At 43.4% G+C, this 17,978-nt stretch overlaps 1 protein-coding gene across 1 annotated transcript in view; it reads left to right on the top strand.

Annotated features, from left to right (window-relative positions):
• Positions 1 to 1,744: 1,744 nt before the first annotated feature.
• Positions 1,745 to 17,978, top strand: part of LOC106818134 (eukaryotic translation initiation factor 5B-like) — a gene marked incomplete at its 3' end in the record, with an annotated part of 39,841 nt that continues 23,607 nt past the window's right edge. The window contains 17 exon segments of the mRNA XM_014822853.1: positions 1,745 to 1,983; positions 2,808 to 2,913; positions 3,066 to 4,049; positions 4,397 to 4,507; positions 4,756 to 4,870; positions 5,169 to 5,290; positions 5,926 to 6,193; positions 6,628 to 6,738; positions 7,101 to 7,280; positions 7,535 to 7,749; positions 8,209 to 8,316; positions 8,616 to 8,794; positions 12,000 to 12,183; positions 12,447 to 12,587; positions 13,611 to 13,793; positions 15,551 to 15,712; positions 16,318 to 16,449. Of these exon segments, the coding sequence (XP_014678339.1) occupies positions 1,937 to 1,983; positions 2,808 to 2,913; positions 3,066 to 4,049; positions 4,397 to 4,507; positions 4,756 to 4,870; positions 5,169 to 5,290; positions 5,926 to 6,193; positions 6,628 to 6,738; positions 7,101 to 7,280; positions 7,535 to 7,749; positions 8,209 to 8,316; positions 8,616 to 8,794; positions 12,000 to 12,183; positions 12,447 to 12,587; positions 13,611 to 13,793; positions 15,551 to 15,712; positions 16,318 to 16,449 (3,348 nt within the window).

Genomic DNA, 17,978 nt, shown 5'->3' with positions numbered 1-17,978 from the left:
AACCGCCCCCCCCCCCGTGACGCCGCGCCTGATACGAGTTGGTTGGCACGTACACCCGAATTTAGACAGTATACATACTTAGAAGGAGTTTCATATTCAAAATCTGAATACCATTGGTTCGTCGGGGTGATCCTCTATAGAGCCCTCAACATCTGATCCCTCTTGAACGCATTTCTTTGCGATTGACCCGCTATTGGTCGCGGCACTAATCTTCTTCTTCTTCTTCTTTTTCTTCTTTTTTTTCTTCGTCTTTTTCTTCTTCTTATAGTCTCTCGCTGATGGTCCACGCTGAGACGTCAGCTTGTGTTGGGTATTAAAAGCTGTGTATGCGCTCATGGATATAGTATATGTATAGTACATGTGTATATATCAGAGCCGAAGTTGGCGGGGCAAGGGCAGGTGCCCCCTTAATATTTATAACGTTTATGATTACCGGGTACCGCCCTTGATCGTAACGGCCGCTAGAGGGCCTACCTCACCGCGCTATCTTGCTATCTGTGAGCATCACTGATCTCTATAATAAAATCTATTATAGAGATTTATTATAGATTTTATTATAGAGATCAGTGGTGAGCATTGACTGTGATTAGGTCGTCCAATCAGCGAGCAGGCTTTGGCCTGACGTCATTTCCAACTTATTAAAGTTGAATTTATAACTACAATTAATGCTCGTGCTTCTGCCAAAGCCATTAACTAGATTGTTTCCATTCATCAGGTATTCGCCTGGGGCGAAGTTTTGCCGTATTTACTTCTGTACGCTCGATTGCTCGCCGCTAATCCGATTTCCCGCCATAAGTCAAACACCGTCTTTGGTCGATCGATACCGAGGCTTGCGAACCGCTGGCGCGGCGCTCGCTAAAAACAGGCGTTAGTGTAGCCGTGCGGAACATAACGATATCGACTGTATTATACAGGTTATAGTGCCCCCTGAGAAATACGGATATTGTTACATAGTGAATGACGTCACGCTCACGGTCCCGCAACCGGCAGTTAGATGCGATATGATATGACTACTAGGCACTTTAATTTAATTTAATTTTTTTTTTTTAGAGTTAGGGTTAGGGTTTAGGTTAGGTTTAGGGTTTAGGTTAGGTTAGGGTTAGGGTTAGGGTTTTTTTTTTTTTAAGTGCCTAGTAGTCATATCCTAAGTGCCTAGTAGTCATATCATATCGCATCTAACTGCCGGGTGCCACGGTCCCCTGCTCAGAACAAAACCCACGTGGCTTTGCCCCCCCCCCAAGCAAAATGGGTCATGCAGCTACGTTCCCGTATATATTGTCTTTACATTATTTCATTATATTATTCTCTATTCTAATCGTAGAAATAATATATTAGTTGGACTACTATATAGTGCCTCTATAATCTATAATCTACGATAGTGTCTCTATTATAATCTATAATCTACGATAGACAGTGTCTCTATGATTCTCTGATTCTATGATTCTCTGATATAGAACAGAGTTTCTATGATTATAACCATAGCCATAGATTATAACGTACGGCCGCCAGCGCATGCGCGTTGCAGCGAAAAGTTTAGAATGGGAGCCAGTCACAGTGGAGCCAGTCTACGTCGTTATTACAGGATAATCTGTTGCGTTAGTGGTGCAATATTAGGGCAATAAAATACGTAGTTGATTATTCATACGTCGGTTCACTAATTCGCTCTAGAGTAAAAATTATTATTCAGCAGTGACAGCACATATGTTGAACAGGATATTTGAGAAATAAACATAATTACAGTATATTTTTTCAGTAGAAGGAGTATAAATATTTTCCAGATTAATTCCCTTGATATCGGAATCGTGTTTACAGCTCTGCACAGTGCACTCGCGTGAAACCCACATTGACGGAGCGAGCAAGCAAATGTTCTTACTAGCAGTTGCGAAAGACCCAATTTTAACATTATCACACTGACACACAGTGAATTGCGATCGGCATGGGGAAACCTAAGAAGGGACGCGGGGCACAAGCAGATGATGAACTGTAAGTCAGCTAACCTATCATATAATTGTGCCAGCCGCAACCCAGATGCAGTATGCTGGCTACACTCAGCACTTGCACGTCTACTCACACTCTCACGTAGTGTATCATATCATGACATATGTAGCCCAGCCTACCTCCAATGAATGATCATTGAATGTTGCCAGTGTGATGATGGGCAGACCTCTACTCTATACTGACACGTTGTTGTTAAATGTCCCAGTTTATCGATTTAAACCATATTTTTAAGTCTGCTTTTTCCTCTAGCATAACCTTTATTCATGCCATATGTAAATGTTTGAAGTTCGAATAATCGTCAGAATAAGATAATACTCGGCCAGCAGCGAACGTGTATAGATTGTAGCACTGTCACTGCATTATATCTCAGCGGTTAGGTTCAGTTGTCCTTCCAATGTCGCATGTTTTTAATCGAAAGCGTGAGAATGAGATGTGCTTGCATTTTAAATCAAATAATTCGCCAAGGGTTAGCAAATCATATGCTGCTAGTCTTGGAAATAAGTCGGGTTCAGAGGTGGGAGGAATAAGAATTTAATGTGACGAATTAGAAGGAAGCAATTTGCTTGGCGTAGCAAATATTATTTATACGAGAAGTTCTTGTTGCACACAAGGGTCTCGTGTTCATACCATAGATTGTTGTCAGGGTCCTATCACGTTAGACCATCATAGAGGCTTGCTGATGTTCATCTGACTATGTTCGCTTAGGTCGTTTAAAAATTAAGTTGCGCATGACTTGCAATGAGTTAATTATTGTTATGTGTGTAATAAGGGTCAATATTTTTCTGATTGTTTTTTTGTATTTTCCTTAGGGATGATATCGAGAAAGAGCTAGACATGATGAGACTGGAGTCTGGAATTCAGAATGATGGGTCAGATGATAGTGTACCAGTTGTAAAACAAAAAGAAAAGAAGAAGGTATCAATAATCACTCGCTAAACTATTTAAATATTATGTAACATTTTCAGTGTGTGGTGTAATCCAGTGCACTCTGCAAAACCCCCAATAAAAATTAGTTCATTAGATGTACATTTCTGTAATGAATAAGATTTATTCTATATTTATTTTAGAAAAAAAAGAAGGAGGCAGCTGATAATGAGGATGATGATGCCGATGATACGACACATGGACCCACGAAAAAAGAGCGAGGGAAGAAACAAGAGCTTGACATAGAGGGCGCAAGTGATGAAGAGGATGCAGAAATCCTTCCGAGGAACAAAAGGAAAGACAAGAAGAAGAAGAAAGTTGAGGAGCTGAGTGAGGAGGAAGAAGAAGCACCTGCCATCACAAAAGGCAAGAAAACGCAGAAGAAGAAGAAGAAGCGAGGTGGCGACATCAGCGACAGTGAGGAAGATGATGACGAAAACGTAAAAACAGAACCCACAACGAGGAGTAAGAAACGCGACAAGAAGAAAAACAAGAAGGCGCGTGACTTGAGCGACGACGATGATGATGAAGAGGAGGATTCCGTGCAGCCGAGAAGCAATCAGAATGAACCAACCTTTGATGAAAAAAACAGCAAGCCAAATAAGTTGTCTGCTTATGCGATGCTGGCCATTGAAGACAGTGACAATGATGGCGGCGAGGACCGTGATAGTGACGATGACTCGGTTGAACGTCCTCCGACGCCTGAACCGAAGGTTGTTGAGGCAAAGCCAAAGAAACAGAAGGAGAAAAAGGGCAAGAAGGGGAAGCAGAAAACAGAGGAGGATGACATTGATGCCCTTCTCTTAGAGATTGAGTCAAAATCCTCCGGCAAAAGTAAAAAGGGAAAGAAAGGGAAGGCGGCAGCGCAGGAAATGGACGTGGAGATGGAAGAAGCGAAGCAAGGGGAGGAGGTGCCGGCAGAGAACGGGAAGTCTGTAAAGAAAATAGAGGAAGCAGGAGAGGATGTTGAGGTAAATGCGGTGGTTGTGGATCCAGAGGAGGAGGCCGAGCGACTGGAGATGGAGATGAAGCAGAAGAAAAAGAAGAAGAAAGGCAAGCAAATAGAGGAGAAGGAGGAGGAGCCAGCAGACGAGCCAGGAGAGATGGAGGAGGAAGGAGAACCTGAGGTTTGATCCCTCTATGTTCTATAATACAAACCGTTAAAATAAGTATGGTCCTCATTATGCTAGGCATTGTGCTATAAGCCATGTGGAGAATTAGACCCATCTCGCTGACCCAAAGAAGGACAGAACATCATTGTTCAAATAGGGTCATTGTGTCGTAGCCTTTTATATACGTTCATTATTTCCAACGTAGATATTTTATAGTACCATTATCACCTTGTTTGTGTTAGGAGAGCTTCATGATTGGGATCATAAAATTCAGTGACAACTTCGTTTATTGACTGTTAACATAACCTGCCTGTATGAGAAAATTTGTTCATTCAACCAGTGGCATTTTCTTTCAAACCAAGGATAAGGAAGATGTGGAGGAAATGGGAGAAGAGGTCCACACAGTGAAGACAGCTGCTCAGAAAAAGGCGGAGAAGAAAGAACGGCAGAAGCGCGAGGCACAGAAAGTAAAGGTATTCCGTCTGCAAGCGCGAACACCCACATGCATACACACACATACGTCTATGTTTGTATTGTGCCACTTGGCTACGTTCATGTAATACAATGCATAACTACACTTGTAAGCTTGTGTTTGAATACGGGTTGCTTTTAGATGTGCAAGGTAAAATGGCAAGAGGTTACCGAGATATGATAATTTTATAGTTTGGGGAGTCATGCACATTACAACCGAAAATAGAAGTTGTTTTATTTTTCATAACAGAAAAAGGGAAAGAAGGCAGATGAGGGTGAGGAAATTCTTGACACAAAGACTGAGGAGAAGTCAGTGGATGAGAAGATGGAGGAAACAGTGGAAGCCAAGGCCACTGAAACGAAAGGTATCGTCTGATTATGTTTTACACATTATTATTATTATTACTATTATTATAAATATTATTATTATTATTATTACTATTATTATTATTAGTAGTATTATTATTACTATTATTATTATTATTATAAATTTTCAAAGTTATTATAGTGTTACATGTTTATATTACAATGTGTTACAGTGAATCTCGAAAGAAATACAGGATTTATATGGGATGGGTGTAGTGATCATGTGACTCCTTGATAGTTATAAGTTTTGCAGCTACATAGTAACAGTATACCTCACGCCTCCTTGTGTTTTTGCAGAAGGCGAAGGTGAAGACAATGAAGACGGAGAGGAAACTGAAAAGAAGAAGGAAAAAACGAAAAAGAAGAAGGGTAAAGACGACAAGCCAGAGAAGGACAAGAAGAAAATGGGATCGAAACAGGTGATCTATCCATCGAAATTGTTTGTTTTAGTAAAATGAATTATTGTATTATGAATAAAGTTATTGTAGCAGTAGCAAATTACATAATAAAGTTACTGTACCAGCAGTATTTACACTAGTGATAATAAGCAATTGATGGAATTCTCAGTGTACTTAAGCCCGGCGCACACGTGAGTTATTTCACTCAAGTAAAATGACGCATGAGTCAAATTACTCAACGAAAATCTGCTGCACACGTGAGTAAAATGGCGCATGTGTCAAATTACTCAACGAAAATCCTCTGCACACGTGAGTAAAATGACGCATGAGTCAAATTACTCAACGAAAATCTGCTGCACACGTGAGTAAAATGGCGCATGTGTCAAATTACTCAACGAAAATCTGCTGCACACGTGAGTAAAATGGCGCATGTGTCAAATTACTCAACGAAAATCTGCCGCACACGTGAGTAAAGTGACTCATGCGTCATTTTACTTGAGTAAAATAACTCACGTGTGCGCCGGGCTTTACATGGTAGAATGGTCAGCAGCAGGACTTATTACATGCAGTAAGCCAGAAGTAGTCGGTTGTGGTCGCCTGTCCGATGGAATTCCAACAGATGTATTTCTAGCAGCCAATCGCCGTTATCTTTGCAGCTTAAAGTCATGCAAGAAGCCCTGCGAAAAATTGAGGAGGAGAAGGAGCGGTTGTGGAAGGAGGAGGAGGAGGCTGAGAAGCGAGCGGAGGAGGCAGAGAGACTGCGTGAGGAGAAGGCGAGGCTTGAGCTCGAGAAGAAGGAGAAAAAGAAGCAAAAGGAGAAGGAAAGGAAGGAGCGATTGAAGGCTGAAGGAAAGCTGCTGACTAAGAGCCAGCGACAGGCGAAAGCACGAGCAGAGGCTATGCTGGAATCTCTCAAAGCTCAGGGTAAGCTTTAGGCCACCCTTAAAATATTGTTTGTTTCCCCTTTACTTACTCGCCTCTCAGGGTACCGACTACCGAGTAGATAGGTAGGTGAAAAATCTTTTTTATTTTGTTTTGACAAGATGTGTGTATGTATATTGTATATTCTGTTTTGTGTATATGTTTTTGCGGAACGAATTTGATTTTTTTTTTTGGCAAAACGAAATAATTTTTGGTTTGTTATAATCGGCCAATAAAATGTGCCGAGTAGCGGCGTTTTGGCGAGTCGGTCGGTAAAGGGGAAACAAGCAATATTTGATCTTAGGCCTTATACCTTCTATCCTCTCTCTTTCTCTCTGTCTATATATATATATATATATGGTTACGAGTGTGCGAAATTTGCCTTGGTTTCTGGTCTAATTCACAAGACAATTAACTGGTATTATTATTTCTTCCAGGATTTGCTGTACCAGCAAAGGATGATGAGGAAGGAGCAGCACTACCCCAAAAGAAGCGCCCTATCTACAAGGACAAGAGGTCAAAGTTCAAGCAACAACAGAAACTCGAACGTGTGTATAGTGTGGAAAGAGAATTTATCGAGAATTAGCAAATAATTACAAACTGCTTTCGATTAACTTCTTAGGCCTATCGTCAAAATCATCTTAGGCAGTTGTGACTATCATATAGTTTAAAATATTGTAAATTTGGCATGGACTTCCCTTTATAAGTTATGTTATTTGAGGCCTCTGTTGCCATGACTACCTATGATGTCTCGGACAATGAACTCCTGATATATATCTCAGTGGAATGCGAGTCCCACATATATAGGTCTCGGTAGACAGTCCAGGTATTAACATGACAAATTGAGCATCTATAAACGAGTATAATTCTGTGTTATTCATTGTTAAATGGCTGCTTCCATCACATTCAGGGCAAGCGTCAGACGAGGTGGCAACACAGGAAGCAGAGAAGACGGACACTATGGAGGTAGAGGAGGCGAAGAAGACGGTGGAGGAAAAAAAGCCAGAAGAGGAAGAGGTGGAGAGCTGGGAAATGATTGAAGAGGAAAAAGAGGAAGTCAAAGTTGAAGAGAAGCCTATTGTACAGAAAGGTGGGCACAATATACTCCAACACTGTCCTGTCTTGGCTAACTGTTATTCCACGTGACCATTGAGATGCTGTTGTATACTCAGTTATAAGTTCCATGTATAAGCTTTAAATGCCATGTGGCTCCATACTTTGTACGTGCTGTCATTCATTTATTTTCTGTCAAAATTCCACAGTAGTTGTTCCCTATCTGCATGGTTTATGATTACATGATTTGTAACAAAAACTTACTGAAGATTATTTTTGGTCCATTTAAAGAAGAAAAGCCAAAACATCATCACAAGGCACCAGTCAAGGCACCGTCTGTGGAAAAGGAGGAGAAGGAAGAGGAAGAAGAGGATGATGATGATGAGGAGGACGACGAGGAGGAGGAGGAGAGTGAGAGTGAAGAGGAATCTTCAAGCGAGGAGGAGTCAGATGATGAGAGGACGCCTGCGCAGAGGGCACGAGAGAAGGCTGCAGCTAGAATTGAGGTGATGAAAGAGTGTCTGCATTCCTCTATGATGTCATACACACACTGCACTCATATACATATATATATAAATGCGTCGTGGATATTGAAAGTTAGTTAAGGCTGACACACCCTCACCTGGAAATCATTATGTACATACAACTCAAACATTTCTAATCAGCAGAGAACTAACATCTTTATTTGAGAGTTTTGGGTTAACCGTCGTGTCTCTTACACTAATACAATCGCACAGTTGCAAAATAAATGCCAACCATGTTCTTGGAATGACAATCACAAATTATTTACACCCTGTTAAATTTACGCACGTCAACGTTTTGTGCGAGTGTTAATTCGACTAGAATCATCGCTTATGCCGCCCTAACCGTGGCTCGGGTAGCTTGTATCGCCATCACGGTGTCAGTGGCCATCTCAACCTTGCTGTGGTTATATCTTGGCTTCATGCGTGTCTCTGTCATTGTAGAAGCGAAAGTCGGAGGCTGAGAAGAATGTGAGTGTGGACAGGCTGCGCACGCCCATCGTGTGTGTGCTCGGTCACGTTGACACGGGAAAGACGAAGATTCTCGACAAGGTAGGTGATGCAGTTGTCGACCATATTTAACTGCTTGCTCGGCGATTGATGAATAATTAATAATTTAACTCACAGTTGGAAATCTTGATGGTAAATCACGCACGGATTTTACACGTAATAATTAATATCATTACTTGTTAATAATTAAAAAATTCATAATTATCAACTGATGTTAGCCTAACTGATGTTAACTGACATAGCAGTTCATAATTTATTAATAAATAGAAATAATAATTAATAATATAATACAAAATAGTAAGTAATCTGACTTTTCGCGTGCGTGTTTTTCTGACCACTAGATTCGCCGGACCAACGTCCAGGACGGGGAGGCTGGGGGCATTACGCAGCAGATTGGTACGACCTTCATCCCTGTTGAAGCCATACAGGTGCAGTCCAGCATGGTGAAGAAGTTCGTTGAGAACGGCATCAGGGTGCCGGGGCTGTGCGTCATCGACACGCCCGGCCACGAGTCGTTTAGGTAACAACGCGCCGCGGGGTCACGAGTCTACATGCCTGCACGCAGTCAGACCTGTGCTACCGGCCACCTTTATAAAAGCCACACCTGTGCTACCGGCCACCTTTATAAAAGCCACACCCTGTGCACCGGGCCCACCTTTATAAAACCACACCTGGCACGCCACCTTATAAAAGCGCCAACACCTGGCTACCGGCCAACCTTATAAAAGCCACACATGTGCTCCGCCACCTTATAAAAGCCACCGCCTGTGCTACCGCCACCTTTATAAAAGCCACACATTCTACCGTCCCCTTAAAAAACCACACTGCTGCTACCGCCACCTTAAAAAAAGCCACAAACTTGCACCGGCCACCTTTATAAAAAAGCACACCTGTCTACCGGCCACCTTTAATAAAAGCCCACACTTGTCTACCCGGCCACCATTATAAAAGGCCCACAATGTGCTACCGGCCACCTTATCAAAGCCACACCTTGGCTAACCGGCCACCTTTATAAACCACACCTGTCACCGCCCCACCTTTATAAACCCCACACTTGTGCCACCCGGCCAACCTTTATAAAACCACACATGTCTACCGGCCACCTTATAAAATCCACAACCTCGCGACCGCCACCTATATAAAGCCACACTAGTGCTACCGGCCCACCTTTACAAACACAAACTCGTGCGACCGGCCACCTTTCTAAAAGCCACACATGTCAGCCGGCACACCTTTACTAAAAGCCCACACATGGCTACCAGCCAACTTTAATAAAAGCCACACCTGCCTACCGGCCACCTTATAAAACACAGACCGTGCTACGCTACTTTATAAAACACACTGTCTACCGGCCACCTTAAAAAGCCACACCTTGTGCGACCCGCCCACCTTTATAACAGCCCACAATGTGCTACCGGCCACCTTTATAAAACACACCTGTGCTACTCGCCCACCAATAAAAACCACCTGTGCTACCGGGCCACCCTAAAAAGCACACCTTGACTTACCGCCCACTTTATAAAATCCACACTGTGCACCGGGCCACCTATAAAAGCCCACACTTTGCTACCGCCACCTTAAAAAACCACACCTGCTACATGCCACCTTTAAAAAGCCACACCTGTCTACCGCTACCTATAAAACCACCACTGTGCTACTGCTACCTTTATAAAACCCCACCCTGTGGCTTCCCGCCACCTTATAAAATCCACACTGTGCATGGCTCCTTCCCAAAACCACACTTGTGCACCGCCACCTTAAAAAGCCACACTGTGCACTCGGCCTACTTAAAAGCCACCACTGTGCTAAACCAGACCACCCTTTATAAAAGCCACACTTGGCTACCGTCCACCTTTATAAAACGCCACACCTGTGCTATCCACTACCTTATAAAACCACCCTGTTGCTACTGTGCCACCTTTACAAAAGCCACCCCCTGTGCAGCACGGCCCCCTTTATAAAAGCACAACATTGCTACCGCCCCCTTTATAAAAGCACACTGTGCTATCCGGGGCCACACTAATAATACAAACCAACACCGTGCTACCGGCCACCTTTATAAAAGCCACACCTGTGCTACCGGCCACTTTAAATAAAAGCCACACACTGTGCTAACCGGCCACCTTTATAAAAGCCACACCTGGCTACCGCCAACTTATAAAGCACCACACCTTGTGACCGCCACCTTATTAAAAAGCCACACCCTGTGCTACCGCCACCTTTATAAACAACCCACACTTGTCACCGCCACCTTTATAAAAGCACACCTGGCTACCCGGCCACTTATAAAAGCACACCCTGTGCCACCGGCTACCTTAAAAAGGCCACACTTGCTACCGCCACTTTATAAAGCCACAACCTGTGCTACCCCGCCACCTTAATAAAAGCCACACTGTGCTACCGCCACCTTAATAAAGCCACAACTGTCTAACCGCCACTTTATAACAAAGTCCACAACGTGCTACCGCGCTAGCCTAAAAAGCCACCCCTGTGCTACCGGCCACCTCTTATAAAAGCCCCCACCTGTGGCTACCGGCCACCTTATAAAACCACACCATGTCTAAACCGCGCCACCTTTATAAAACCACACCTGTGCTACCCGCCACCTATAAAAGCTACACCGGCTACGCCCACCTTATAAAAGCCACAACTGTGCTACGCGCCACCTTTATATAAGCCACACCTTGTACAGTGAAAACCTAGTGCTAGCGCCGCCCACTGCTGTAAACAGACACCTGTAACAGCAACATGTGTTCTGTTACGCCCTGTAAGAACGTACAACACCTGTCATAAAGGCGCCTCATCATGTGCAGTTTATACGTGAAGTCACCTTGTAAGCATCCACGTCCCTCACGGCATTTGGGCGTTCCTACGATTGAATATCATACAATGCAAACCACCACCTCTTGATCAGATTCCTGCTATTGCGGACACATTGGTACTTTTTTAGGGCCTTATAAGACAGCTCGAGGAGTGCTAACGACCATACATAGTGTTGACATCCCAACACCATCACTAACACCGGCATCGCTCTGCACCGATCTCATCCTTATCCAGCCACACACTCCACCCCCATCCGCCAGGGCTCGAATAAGCACGAGAAGCAAGCAATTTTTTTAGGCATGTGCAGAGATCGCCTTGACTTTCTCTAAAATGAAGGCACAGACCATTTTAAAAGGCACCAAGGCACTCTCAAATTTGCCGAAGGCTATAAAGGCACTTTTGACAAATAAAGAACAACTCATAACAAATTACAGCATCAACATCGTCTTGTTTAATGTACAAAACAATAGCCCCCATGTAAGCTTACACGAAGCACCGACCCCTGTACCCCTTCTGCTACATGCGAAGTACATAACAAGAAAATTTTAAATGCCCTGCATCACGGCACAAATAAATCCAATCTGTTATATTCCCTCCTGCGACTAATCGGTTTAAGCTGATCATGCAACTAACAGCACGCAACGCGCACGGATTTTATTTGACTCGACTAAAAACGAACCTAGCGGCAGTAGATTAAAGGGCACCGGACCGAAATTACACAAAGCAGCAGGTACGCCGTCTCGTGGACTTTCAGGGCAGACGGCCGACGCAAGCACGACGCCAAGCCGTCGTGCGTCGGTATTCGAGCCCTGAAATGCCCGCTTCATCTACCTATTACCCTCCCCCCCTCGCCTCACGGACGGCATCTTGCAAGTCATCTCAACGGATTTCGGCATCTGTAGCAACCTGCGTGTGTGGGTCGTCGCTCTGCTGAAATCGCCGGCTAGTCTGGACATCATGCACGGCCTAGAACCGCAGACCATCGAGTCGATAAACCTGCTCAAGCTCGCCGAACAGACTCCGTCTCGTCGCCTTAAACAAGGTGACAAACACAAGCGTGGACTGCAGGGGGGGCGTCCCGATGTGGTACGCCACATTGTGACAACTGTACGCCATCCAGCAACTAATACGTTCTAAAAGCCGTTACTAAAACCAAAGTGTTTATTGCAACACTAAGTAGTATGCTGAGTGATCAAAATTACGTAAGTGCGGCAATTTACCTTGCCAAATCCATCCCTCTCTACTACTACACTACACGCTACATATACCGTGTAAATACAGATATTTACAACTACGCCCCGCAGAATGACACAGTGCGTAATGGTGTGCTCACTCGTTACTTTGTACAGATTGACAGCTTGCATGGAGAGTGGGACCCCCAGTCGGACGGCGGGCACGCTCAAGAAGCAGCTAGCAAACACAAAACAGCGTTAAGAACAGGGTCCAGCGAGGTCGTCGTAACAGTTCGCAAGAGCAGTGACCCCTCTATAGTAACGCAGCATCCATCACGAATACTTGCTCATGATTCGAAACATTATTATACCCTTATTAGAAAACCCTGTGCTATCAGCGCTGGTTCACGAAGCCGTATCTAAGTATGAATCGTATTAAATCACTAATCATATTCAACTTCCGTACTAAATCAAGTGACTGTTTCGAGTAATTTTAACTTAATCATGATTAAGTAATCACAATATCTAATTCTACTCAGGACAGAATAAATCCACTAATCATAATTCAGTGCTAGTACTAAACATTAAAGTAGAGTACTAGTAGTAAAGTACCTGCAGATTTTACAATGGAAATTACCTCAATTTTTCCCAAGGAAATTAAATTATCTAAGATTTGCTGTCCTACTTCAATCATTATACGTTACAAATTAATTCTTTTTCATGTAACGCGAACTTGAAGATATTGCGTCATGGTCCGCCAACTTGAAATACGCGTGTAAGTTGTTTTAGGACGTACTCGCTCCACCTCGATTACCGATTCCATCGAGTAACTAAAGCCGCAGAAGGAGCGAGTACCAGCATTCATGTTGAAGCGGCAATTAGTGATTACGTTAACATAATGTACTTACAATCGCTTCGTGGATAACATATTTTTGAGTATGATTAACTAATCATAATTACGGGAAGTTAAGTATGATTAGTGATTTAATCATACTTAAGTTAAGTACGCTTCGTGAAACCGGCCCCAGAGCTCTACTCGTGCAACTAGTGTTGAGTATGATAGACGTGACTGTTATTATGTTACTGTGAAACATGGACTGTGATAATAACTTTCTTGTTCGTAAAAACTAGTTAACTCTGTTTGTTCGAGATTATGAAAATTAAAATTAAAATTAAAAGCTGTTCCTCTGTTTTAATTCTCATTGTTTGTTTCCTGTCTTCGTCAGTCGGATAATTGCTATTTAGACGGCAATTATAGTTGCTATTACGATTACGATGTTTTTAATTGTTGATTTATAATTGTCATGTGCAGCATCTCAGTTTCATGAGTTGTGATTTCAGAGTTTGAACGTGGCGCTGTTCTACGAGAACAAGGACCCGCGAACCTACATCTCGCTCGTGCCGACGTCAGCGCACTCTGGTGACGGCATGGGCAACCTGATGGCGCTGGTGGTCGAGCTGTCGCAGACGATGCTGGCCAAGCGCGTCGCTCGGTCAGACAGTCTACAGGCGTCGGTCATGGAGGTGAGCGTGTGACAGGTGGTGTGTGTACAGTGAGGGAGGGGAGGTGAGCGTGTGATGTGTGGTGTGTGTACAGTGAGGGAGGGGAGGTGAGCGTGTGACGTGTGGTGTGTGTACAGTGAGGGAGGGGAGGTGAGCGTGTGACGTGTGGTGTGTGTACAGTGAGGGAGGGGAGGAGCGTGGTGAAGTGTAGCAGACGACAATGACATACTCTGTCTCTCACTAAGACTTCTGTCATCATCGGAAAATATTCATCAGGTTGCTGGCAATGTCGCATGGCCTTGAGAACCGAGAATTTGATGACGACAAACATTCACACTAATTATATAGATAGAGAGTAGATAGTAAGATTAGTAATCAAGAGTAGATAATAGGAGAAGAGTATGACACCGTTTTAACAGCGTTTTGCATAGTTTTCAACTTGTAAATATTCTATCAATACGTGAATAAATATATTCAAACTTTACCTTGTTTTCGTCTATGATTCTCCCTTAATCATATGACACCACCAATTTACCTGAAAATCGTATATGTTCTTCAAAAAAGTTCTTTGATTACGACACGGTTTCGCACAGTTTCAACAAATGGACGCATCTCCGCGGCCAAACTTTGTTATGGGATTAGTGTTCCATTGTCTATGACGGAACGCTGGGGGCTGGGGTGGATATTAGGTAAGCACAGTAACAGCACTTGTTTCGCTTCCTTATCATCAGGAACACGATGGCAACACAGCTAAAATCAGCTGCTAGCTCGCCGTGAGCACACATGTATTTTTAGTACGCTGGAAACGCTACACGCTGAATACAATTTGATGCCTAATAATCCCATAACAAAGTTTGGCCGCGGAGATGCGTCTATTTGTTAAAACTGTGTGAAACTGTGTCGTATTCAAAGAACGTTCACATACGATTTTCAGGTAAATTGGTGGTATCATATGATCAAAGCCGCACAATGCGCATCCAAACACTAATTTCTCCAGTACTAGACTAGCAAATACTTCGTGTCATGCATAATCACACTACCTTATGACAAAATAAACTCTAGTTCCTCCCATTTCACTGCGCGTTGTCTTATAAAAGGTATTTGGAAATACCTCCAATGTTTTTAAAATTCTCCGATGTTGTTGACAGTTTCTCCAAGCAACCGCGCAGCGGTGCTGCGGTACAGCGGTACGCGTGTAGCAAAGATAGAAACATGTGACGTCACCTCACCACTTCGAGGCTAAATTGTTTGGCAAACAGTCGGCGTTTGCGCCAGAATGCCAGTTTACTCGCCTCTTTCTTGTGGGTTTTAAGCAAACGCGCAGTGAAATGGGAGCAACTAGAGTTTATTTTGTCATAAGGTAGTGTGATTATGCATGACACGAAGTATTTGCTAGTCTAGTACTGGAGAAATTACCGTTTAGATGCGCATTGTGCGGCTTTAAGGGATAATCATAGACGAAAACAAGGTAAAGTTTGAATATATTTATTCACATATTGATAGAATATTTACAAGTTGAAAACTATGCAAAACGCTGTTAAAACGGTGTCATACTCTTCTCCTATTATCTACTCTTGATTATATAATTAGTGTAATGTCTAATCGTAAATAACTTGATGAAAATCTTTAAATTTCTGTGAATTGCTGCTAGCAGTGTGCCACTGGAACCGGACGCATGCTGTGATGTTTGCAGTATTTATAATGCTGCTTTCCGTGTTAGGTTATGGTGCTTCTCAGCGCACACGCACTCTGTCTTAATACCTCGCCTCTCTTCAAAGGTGAAAGCTCTGCCTGGGCTCGGCACGACGGTCGATGTAATCCTTGTCAACGGGACGCTGAGAGAGGGCGACACCGTCATCATGGGCGGCGTTGAAGGCCCTATCGTGTCGCAGGTGAGGGGGCTACTCACACCCCCCGCCATGAAGGAGATGAGGGTCAAGGTAAGGTCATTCATACTGCTACATATAGTGTATAGTATAGCATAGCATAGCAATGCCTAGCATAGCATAGCATAGCATTGCATAGCATAGCTTAGCATTGCATAGCATGGCTTAGCATTGCATAGCATTGCATAGCATAGCATAGCATAGTTTATAATATAGTCTTGAGTATAATGTAGTATATAAAAAATCAGTTAGTTGAGGGCAGCGACTATTAATTCCCATCTCTCCTACATGCAGAAGCATGTTTAGATGATCAGAAAAGAGATGGTATTTGTCACTTATTCATAGATGGACCTTCTTTACTCTACTCACTCGTGAATTCAATCTCTTCTTTGATGTTGTGTCTATCTACTTAATTTCCACTTGGTCACAATCAGGGTCGATAAACAAAAAATTCGATTGCAGCATGCATTCTGTATGTCACATAATTTATTAGTGGGGATGTGAGGATGTCTATTCAGATTTTATTGGTATAGGTTATTTAATAACTTATTTATTTAAAAGTTTTACGGAAGAACATGACTGAGTCTGCACATCTGATTACACCGTTGTGCAAACACGTTTTGAGGTGTAATGAATCGTTGTTCTCTGTTCCCCTATAGAACCAGTGGGATCACCACAAGGAGATAACGGGTGCTATAGGTGTGAAGATCATTGGCAAGGATCTGGAGAAGGTGCTAGCTGGCCTGCCTCTGTTTGTAGCTGAGCAAGAGGATGAGATTCCAATCTGGCAGGTAAACATTAAGGGGGCAAGAGAACATGGATCCAGCTGGAACCAAACTTCTGCATTCCAGTTTCCTCTGGGATATATATTGAATGTTATTTTACACCTGTGCTACCGGCCACCTTTATAAAAGCCACAACTGTGCTACCGGCCACCTTTATATAAGCCACACCTGTGTACAGTGAAACCTGTGCTACCGGCCACTGCTGTAGAACAGACACCTGTATACAGTCAACAATGTGTTGTCTGTTACCCCTGTAGAACGGACAACACCTGTCTATAAAGGGCGCCTTCATCATGTGGCAGTTATACAGTGAAGTCACCTTTGTAGAGCAGCCTACTGTCTATCAGGGGCAGTTTGGGCGTTTTCCTCGATTGGGATATGCATACAATGAAACCACCACCTTCGTTGATCAGATTCCTGTTTATTGAGGACACATTTTTGTGTTCTTTTTTAGTGGCCTTTATAGAGACAGGCTCGAGTGTCTATACGACCATCATTAGTGTTGACATCCCTAACACCATCACTAACACTCGGCATCGGCTCTGTCACCGATCTCATCCTTATCGCCACACACTCCATCCCCAATCCCGCTCGCCTCACGGACGGCATCTTGCAACGCGTCATGCTCACGGATGTTTCTGGCATCTGTAGCAACCTGCGTGTGCGTGGGTCGTCGCTCTGTGATATCGCCGTGCTAGTCGTGGACATCATGCACGGCCTAGAACCGCAGACCATCGAGTCGATAAACCTGCTCAAGTCCCGAAAGACTCCGTTCGTCGTCGCCCTTAACAAGGTGAGAAACAACGCGTGGACGTGCAGCGTCCGCGATGTGGTAATCGCCACTTTGTGAAACTGTACGCCATTCAGCAAGTAATTACGTGTCTAAAATGCCGTTACGTAAAAAAACGTGTGTTATTTGCAACACTTAAGTAGTAGTGCTGTAGTTGGTCAAAAATTACGTAAGTTGTCGGCAAATTTACCTTGCCAAATCATTCCCTCTCTACTACTACTACTGTACACCTACATATACCTGTGTAAATACAGATATTTACAAGCTATCGCACGTGCTAGAAGTGGACACAGTGCGTAATTGGTGGTGCCTGCATGCTCGTTTACTTTTGTGACAGATTGACAGGCTGTTTGAATGGAGAGTGGGACCCAAGTCGGACGTGCGGGACACGCTCAAGAAGCAGCAGCGAAACACAAAACTAGAGTTTGAAGAACGGGTCAGCGAGGTCGTCGTACAGTTCGCAGAGCAGGTGAGCGCCCTCTATAGTTAACGCAGCCATCATCACGAATACTTGCTTCATGGATTCGAACATTATTTATTACCTTATTAGAATAACCTGTTGCGTATCAGGGGCTGGTTTCACGAAGCGTACTTAAGTATTGAATCGTGATTAAATCACTAATCATGATTAACTTCTCGTACTTATATTAAAGTGAACATAAATATCATATAGTATAAATAATAATACGTATATGATCATATATTAGAACCCACGACGTACATTATTTATATATCTACATTACGT

The sequence above is a fragment of the Priapulus caudatus genome, unplaced genomic scaffold (assembly GCF_000485595.1).
Source record: "Priapulus caudatus unplaced genomic scaffold, Priapulus_caudatus-5.0.1 Scaffold2046, whole genome shotgun sequence".
NCBI lineage: Eukaryota > Metazoa > Priapulida > Priapulimorpha > Priapulimorphida > Priapulidae > Priapulus > Priapulus caudatus.
This window is presented reverse-complemented; position numbering and strand designations above follow the sequence as displayed.